Raw genomic sequence first — 8,088 nt, 5'->3', positions numbered from 1 at the left:
GATGGATAGAGGGGGTACGTGGGGATGGATGGATAGAAGGTGTGTATAGGAAGGGATGGATAGAGGACTTCGAAATCGCACCTGGTTAATTTCACAGCTGTTTTGTTATTTGACTTTCCAATTGGAGGTGGCCGGGGTGTAATCGAGTTGGATACATGGCGCCCCCTAGGGGCCTCGCAAGGAACAATTGGCCCAGCTGTGATGCTCCCACCTGGCTGGACATTTCACAGCCAGAGGATCTGCAGCAAAGGAATCCATGGACTCCCGGCAGTCAGGGCTGGCCCTGATGCCCCAGGGTGGCACTAGGGGGTGCTTTGCTATGGGACCCTGGCTCAACAGGGGGCGCTCTTCCTTCTACACCAGGCGTTTGATGGCTTAGAGAACAGCTGTCAATGAGAGAAGGAAGTGAACCGCACCACTCGCATTGGGACACACGCTAAGAGCCCCAGCAAACCCCTTGGATGCAGTGCCTGAGGAGGAACAAAGGGATGTGAAGTCATCTGAATCAGTGCTATAGGACTCAGGAGTCCTGGCTTCCAGCCCTCTCTGCTCTAACCGCTAGACCCCACTCCGCTCCCAGAGCTGGGGAGAGAACCCAGGAGTCCTGACTCCCAGTCCCCTCTGCTCTAACCACTAGACCCCACTCCCCTTCCAGAGCCAGGGAGAGAACCCAGGAGTCCTGGCTCCCAGGCCCCTCTGCTCTAACCACTAGACCCCACTCCCCTCCCAGAGTTGGGGAGAGAACCCAGGAGTCCTGACTCCCAGCCCCCCCTGCTCTAACTCCTAGACCCCACTTCCCTCCCAGAGCCAGGCATAGAACCCAGGGGCTGCTGAGCTGAATACCCTGGCATTGAGATGCCTTATCACCTACTGGCAGCAGTAGTAGCGCTGTTATCTTGCACAGAGACCCAGCTGGGTCCCTTCAGCACAGCCCTCTACTTGTCGAGCTCAAGGAGCAACTCCCCCAAAGGCCAACAGCACTAGGGCTGTTCTCCTCTCCACAGGACCAATACGAGATGTACTCGGTGGAGATGGAGAAGCAGGGCAATGGTGCCATGGACGTGAAGATCAAGAAGAAGAAGACGAACAAGGCGGCGAAGAAGAAAGAGAAGCTGGAGAGCATGAAGAAAGAGATGGACGTGGTGAGTGGGGGCAGTTGGACTGGGGTCGGTCGCAAGACTCGACCGTGGGCCTTGCACAAAGCTCTGTTGCTCAAGCAGCCAGCAGTAGTAGTAGAGCTGTTAGCTTCTGTGGGGAGCTAGAGGCAGCTGTAGACAACCCCTCATCTCAGAGCAATAGGCTCAGGCTCTCGGCGGACTCAGGCAGCGTCACTGCGTCAGTCACACTGGGGGCAGCTCCCCCCTCTCCCAGGGACGAGCTCAGGTTCGCGAGAGACCCAGGCAGCGTCACTGCATCAGTCACACTGGGGGCAGCTCCCCCCTCTCCCAGGGACGAGCTCAGATTCGCGGGAGACCCAGGCAGCGTCACTGCATCAGTCACACTGGGAACAGATCCCCCCTCCCAGCGACGGGCTCAGGCTCTCGGTAGACCTAGGCAGCATCAGTCACGCTTGGGGCAGCCCGTTCACCCACTCTGGGCTCCCTTCTCTCCTCCAGGACGATCATCAGCTCTCGGTGGAAGACCTGGAGCTGAAGTACCAAACCAACATCAACAAGGTAAGGGCCCCTGAGATGGAGGCCAGGTAGGTCTGTGTCTCTCAACCCAGCTCCAGTTGCCGTCTACTTCAGATGCCCTGCTCCACTACAGCCAAAGGGCTAGAGTACAGTACACCTTCTCTGGCAGTGCCCCCCCCCACCCAAAGGTGACCGTGCCCTCTACATGGTAGCCCATCCCCACTGGGTTTTGAGAGCCACTTCTTTTTGGGCCGGGGGCTCCTCCTTCAATCCCCCATGTATTCAAACAGTCTCTGACCTGTCCCCAGGGCTGTGAGGTTCCTCTCTAAGCAGTGCCCCAGCCAGGTTTGGAGGGCATCTCCAGAGCTGTGCACTTCCTGAGGGCAGTGCCACAGTTGTGGTGAGAGGGACACCAGCCAGGGGGAGGAAGACTGCCATAAATGGTGCTGTTTTCAGCCCTCACTGAGCAATCAGCTCAGGCTCTCTGCAAACTCAGGCAGGTGTCAGGCACATTTCAGAACTTTTCTCCCCCACCACAAGAGCTAGAACCTGGATTAATTTTTTTAATGAAAGCTGAGATCCTGCGGCATTCACCTGACTCCAGGAGTTGGGTCCTTGGGTCTCCATCCAGCCCTGGGTGCATGTGGATCTCTGGAGAGGAAACTGAGGAAAGGTGGAGAAGCTACGGACAGCAAAGTGGGTGGACAAAGGCGATTCTGGAGATCCTAGACACACTCATAGCCCCCCACCTTTATTGAAGCCCCACCCCCACCTAATAGCCCCGCCCCTGTGCTGTAGCTCCACCCCTATATTATAGCCACACCCCCACATAGCATAGGGGTGCCTCCACCTAACATGGGACACTCTCTCTATCTGCATCCAGGGCATGAACAGCACAGTGGCAGGAGAGATCCTGCTCCGGGATGGCCCCAACGAGCTCAAACCCCCCAAGGGGACCCCTGAATATGTCAAATTCGCCCGCCAGCTGGCCGGGGGGCTGCAGTGCCTGATGTGGGTCGCCGCTGCCATCTGCCTCATAGCCTTCGGCATCCAGTGCGGCCAAGGAGACCTGACCAGCGCGGATAACGTGGGTACCCCGCGGGGGGGGGGGGTCCAGGATGCCTGGGTTCCATCCCTGGCTCTGGGAGGGCAGTGGGATCTAGTGGGTTAGAGCTGGGGGGAGAAGCCAGGGCTCCTGGGTTCCATCCCTGGCTCCGGGAGGGCAGTGGGGTCTAGTGGATTAGACCAAGGAGGGCTGGGAGCCAGGACTCCTGGGTTCTGTCCCTGAGTCTAGTAAGGGAATGGGGTCTAGTGGTTAAAGTGTGGGGGGAAGGGGCAGGGAGACGGGACTCCTGGGTTCTCTTCCCAGCTCTGGGAGGGTAGTGGGTTGTCCCAGGCTCTCTGCAGACTTGGGCAACTTGGCAAAGCAGGGGGCGCCGCTGGGCCAGGGGATGAGTAATAACCTTTCTCCCTGTACCCTCTCCCTGGGCAGCTGTACCTGGCTATTGCCCTCATCGCCGTGGTGGTCGTGACCGGCTGCTTTGGCTACTACCAGGAGTTCAAGAGCACCAACATCATCGCCAGCTTCAAGAATCTTGTGCCACAGGTAAGCACTAGGGTGGGAGGGGAACGCAGGCCATGGATACCCCAGTCATTGTACTGGGAGGGGGGGGTCTAGTGGTTAGAGCAGGGGGGAGGGGCTGGGAGCCAGGACTCCTGGGTTCTATCCCTAGCTCTGAGAGGGGAGTGCTTAAAGCAGAGCCATACCTATGTGCTGCTGTTCCCCAGCTGTCCACCCCAGAGGTGGCTGCATCTCAGCACCGGGCGAGCCGTCCCATGTGGTGTCACCGTGTGGCCATAGCTCTAAGGTTAACACTGACTCTTCTCACTCTCCTAGCAAGCCACAGTGATTCGGGACGGGGACAAATTCCAGATCAACGCCAACCAACTGGTGGTGGGTGACCTCGTGGAGATCAAGGGAGGGGACAGGGTCCCGGCCGACATCCGGATCATCACGTCACAGGGCTGCAAGGTGCGGGGGGCTGCGTTAGCTGGGCATGGGGGTGGGGGAACACAGGGTGCGTTTGTGCATTTGTGTGTGTGTGTGTGTGTGTGTGTGTATGTTTTGCTGCCCCCTGCTGGACGGTGCCTATCCGTCTGCCCAGCTGATCACTTGGGCACCCATTGATCTACCCCCGCACTCCTGGGCCTGCTCCCTCAGCCCCCACCCCACAGCCTGCCATCCACGCCAGAGACCTCCAAGCCGGGGCAAGGGGGGGTGCAGGGTGGCACTGACCCACTGGGCTCTCTCTTGCAGGTGGATAACTCGTCTCTGACAGGGGAGTCCGAGCCCCAGACCAGAGCCCCCGAGTGCACCCACGAGAGTCCCCTGGAGACCCGGAACATCGCCTTCTTCTCCACCATGTGCCTGGAAGGTGCCAGCAGGGAAGGGCCCCATTGGCGTTTGGAGGGGAAACCCAGCTGGGGGGAGGGATAGCTCAGTGGTTTGAGCATTGGCCTCCTAAACCCAGGGTTGTGAGTTCAATCCTTGAGGGGGCCATTTAGGATTTTTGGGGCAAAAATCTGTCTGGGGATTGGTCCTGCTTTGAGCAGCGGGTTGGACTAGATGACCTCCTGAGGTCCCTACCAACCCTGATATTCTATGATTCAAAAGGGGGCACTCTCCTCTGGCCGTCAGGGCTGGCCCCGTTCATGGGTAGAGTGTGGGGTGGCTCAGTGGCGGACACTCTTTCCAAATTCCCTCCTGTGGTTTCAACTGGATACAAGATTCTCCTTCACATCCTGTCCTGAATCATTGTGCCATGTTGCTGTGAGGTTGTTCCCCAGCTGCCCAGCCCCAGAGGTGGCTGCATCTGAGCGCTGGAGAGCCCTCCCTTGGACCCTTTGTGGCCGAGGCCACGCCGGTCATCGTGTAGTCGTGTCAGCTCCATCTCTCCCCCCCCCCCCCAGGCACTGCCACCGGCATCATCGTTAACACCGGAGACCGCACCATCATTGGGCGCATCGCTACCCTGGCCTCGGGTGTGGAGAACGAGAAGACGCCCATCGCCATCGAGATCGAGCACTTTGTGGATATCATCGCCGGCCTGGCCATCTTCTTCGGGGGCACCTTCTTTGTCGTCGCCATGGTGATCGGCTACCCCTTCCTCAAGGCCATGGTCTTCTTCATGGCCATCGTGGTGGCCTATGTGCCCGAGGGGCTGCTGGCCACTGTCACGGTAAGTCCCCCTTAACTAGCTGTGGTGGGACCCTGACTCTGAGCCGGTCTTACAAGGGATCCGGTCCAGGTTTTGTGCCAGCTTCATCCTGACTCCACTCCAGTCTCACATTAGATCCGGTCCAGGTTTTATACATAGTTTGCCTCCGATCTCGCTTTGTACTGGAGCCGGTCCATGTTTTAAATTGTTTTCACACTGACGTCAATCCGGCCTCACACTGAATCCAGACCAGATTTAATGGAGCGGTTAGACTGACTGTGAACCAGTTTTGTACTAGATCCAGCCCAGGTTTTGTGCAGCATTTAGGCTGATTCCGATCCAGTCTCAATGTGGATCCAATTCAGGTTTTATGCATTGTTTAGACTGACTCCAATTTGGCCTCTGTCTGGATCCAGTCCAGGTTTTCAGCCTTACTCTGGATCCCGTTCAGGTTTTGTAGTGTTTAGACTGACTCCAATCTGGTGTAACACTGGATTCTGTGTTATATACAGTGCTTAGACTGGCTCTCAGCCAGTTTTATATTGAATCCAGTCCAGATTTTATAAATAGTTTGAGTCCAAGATAATTTCATATTAGATCCAGAGTCTTTCAGGGACTCTAGTCTGGTCTCACACCAGATCCAGTCCAGATTTTGCAGTATTTGGACCAACTCCTAATCCAGTTCCGTATTAGATCCAGTCTAGATCAGTGTTTCTCAAATGTGGCCACCAGGGGCTTTTCTTATGGCCACCGGCCTCCACGGCAGTGACTGGGGGGGGGGGCGGCGGCACAAAGCAGTGCCTCTCCCCCAGGGCCACCAGAAGGGGTTGGTCCCTTCCCCCTTCTGGAGCTGCAAACGCCAGAGGAGCAGGCGGCCAGTGAGTCCCCATTCCCCGGCCCACCATCCATCACAGAATATCAGGGTTGCAAGGGACCTCAGGAGGTCATCTAGTCCAACCCGCTGCTCAAAGCAGGCTCAATCCCCAGACAGATTTTTGCCCCAGATCCCTAAATGGCCCCCTCAAGGATTGAACTCACAACCCTGGGTTAAGCAGGCCAATGCTCAAACCACTGAGCTATCCCATTCCCCTCATTGTCTCCGTACCCACCTCCCCATCCAGGGCTTAATTTGTCCCCTGGCTTGCCACAGGGCCGCCCAGAAGATTCAGGGCGTCTGGGGTTTTCGGTGGCGGGGGGCCCCCGCCGCCGTCGACCCAGCACTTCAGCGGCGGGTCCCAGGGCGGAAGGACCCCCCGCCGCGGGTCTTCGGGGCACTTCGGCAGCGGGTCCCGGAGCGGAAGGACCCCCCACCACCGAATTGCCGCCGAAGACCCGGAGCGGAAGAAGCTCCGAGGGCCCGGGCCCCACGAGAGTTTTCCAGGGGCCCCGGAGCGAGTGAAGGACCCCCCTCCATGGGCCCTGAAAAACTCTTGTGGGGGCCCCTGCGGGGCCCGGGGCCTGGGGCAAATTGCCCCACTTGCCCCCCTCCCCTGGGCAGCCCTGGCTTGCCAGGGCTAAGTAATCCTACTGTGAAAATTGATATTTGTACGGTTGTTAATAGCACTTTTCGCAGCCTCCCAGGTAGCTAGTAAGTCTGCCATGAAAAGTGATATTAACAAACATACAAATATTACTTTTCGCAGCGGCAGACTTCCTTAGCTAGTAAGACTTTTTAACAAAGGCAACCAAAAACAAAAGAAACAACCACAAAAGACAAGAATGCGCAAAGCACCTTATTTGTTTTTCTAGTCTGTTTAGGTCCCGTAAAGAATAGAGAACTGGACATTAGTACTGAGTCTGCAAAAAAAATCCTACATAAATAAATACGATGATTTGGACGTGTCTAGGTGCATATTTAGTTGTTTTTTCCTAAAGTTAATTAAGTATTTTAAGAAAAATTATCAGTGCGGCCAACAGCAAGCGTTGGTGGCCACACTCTGAGACCACCAAAGAATTTCTTGTGAGAACCCCTGATCTAGATTGGGGGCAGCATTCGATCTGGATTTACCCTGACTCCATTCCAGTTTTCAGGCTGTGTTTAGACGGTCTCCAATCCAATTTCAGTTTTCTACAGTGCTCAGATTAGCTCAGATCTAATCTCCCGTTGCATCTAGTATAGATTTTGTATAATGCTGTTTACACTAACTCTGATTCAGTTTCAAATTGAATCCAGTCCAGATTGTGTGCAGTGTTTAGACTGACTCTGATCCAGTTTCATACTAGATTCAATCCAGATTTTGTGCAGCATTCCTACTGACTGATCTGGTCTCACACTGGATACACTTTGCTGTTTATGCTGACTCTGATCTTTCTTCCTTTCCCTCCGTCTCTCACCTGGCAGGTCTGTCTCTCACTCACAGCCAAGCGTCTGGCTCGAAAGAACTGCGTGGTGAAGAATCTAGAGGCGGTGGAAACTCTGGGCTCCACCTCTGTCATCTGCTCTGACAAAACGGGTACCCTGACCCAAAACCGCATGACTGTCTCCCATCTCTGGTTCGACAACCAGATTCACACGGCTGACACCACAGAGGACCAGTCAGGTATGGGACTCTGTTCAACCAGCTGCTACCATCCCGAGGTGGCTGCATCTCAGCGCCGGATGAGCTGTCCCTGTCCGATGTTATGTGCGGTGGTTCCCTAGCAGTCCCACCCCAGAGGTGGCTGCATCTCAGCACCAGGCAGGCTTTCCCCATACAGCATTATGTGCAGCTGTTCCCCAGCTGCCTCGCCCCAGAGGTGACTGCATCTCAGCGCCGGGCGAGCCATCCCTGTCCGGTGTTATGTGTAGTGGTTCCACAGCTGCCCCACCCCAGAGGTGGCTGTATCTCAGCACAGGGCGAGCCGTCCCTGTCCGGCGTTATATGCAGTTATGTTCCCCAGCTGCCCCTCCCCAGAGGGGACTGCATCTCAGCACCCGGCAAGTCGTCCCTGCTTCTCTGGTGCTTTGGGACATTTCAGGTTGGAAGTGGGAGAGGGAATTCCTCGGCTGTTATATCAACCTCTCTCTCGTTCAGGGCAGAGCTTCGATCAGTCATCGGAGACATGGCGAGCGCTGTGCAAGATCGTGTCTCTCTGCAATCGAGCCTTTTTCAAATCAGGCCAGGACAACGTGCCGGTGCCCAAGGTACGGCCAGTAGGCAGGAGAGACGAGACGGGCAATATAGACAACTTAGATCTGACATACAAAATGGGCTCAGCAGGGGGCGCTCTCCCCTGGTGGGCGCTGTGCTGCAGGG

The 8,088-nt window shown here is 56.3% G+C and overlaps 1 protein-coding gene across 1 annotated transcript in view; it reads left to right on the top strand.

The window, feature by feature from the left end:
• Nucleotides 1–8,088, top strand: part of ATP4A (ATPase H+/K+ transporting subunit alpha) — a 16,439-nt gene that overhangs the window by 300 nt on the left and 8,051 nt on the right. The window contains exons 2-10 of the mRNA XM_026658628.1: nucleotides 1,005–1,142; nucleotides 1,617–1,676; nucleotides 2,518–2,721; nucleotides 3,127–3,240; nucleotides 3,532–3,666; nucleotides 3,952–4,069; nucleotides 4,605–4,873; nucleotides 7,194–7,392; nucleotides 7,867–7,976. Coding sequence (XP_026514413.1) covers nucleotides 1,005–1,142; nucleotides 1,617–1,676; nucleotides 2,518–2,721; nucleotides 3,127–3,240; nucleotides 3,532–3,666; nucleotides 3,952–4,069; nucleotides 4,605–4,873; nucleotides 7,194–7,392; nucleotides 7,867–7,976 — 1,347 coding nt within the window. The remainder of the gene's footprint in view (nucleotides 1–1,004; nucleotides 1,143–1,616; nucleotides 1,677–2,517; nucleotides 2,722–3,126; nucleotides 3,241–3,531; nucleotides 3,667–3,951; nucleotides 4,070–4,604; nucleotides 4,874–7,193; nucleotides 7,393–7,866; nucleotides 7,977–8,088) is intronic.

Source organism: Terrapene carolina, unplaced genomic scaffold (assembly GCF_002925995.2).
Source record: "Terrapene carolina triunguis isolate 2854851 unplaced genomic scaffold, T_m_triunguis-2.0 Scaffold493, whole genome shotgun sequence".
Lineage (NCBI taxonomy): Eukaryota > Metazoa > Chordata > Testudines > Emydidae > Terrapene > Terrapene triunguis.
The sequence above is the reverse complement of the archived record's forward strand: the minus strand, read 5'-3'. Positions and strand labels throughout refer to the sequence as shown.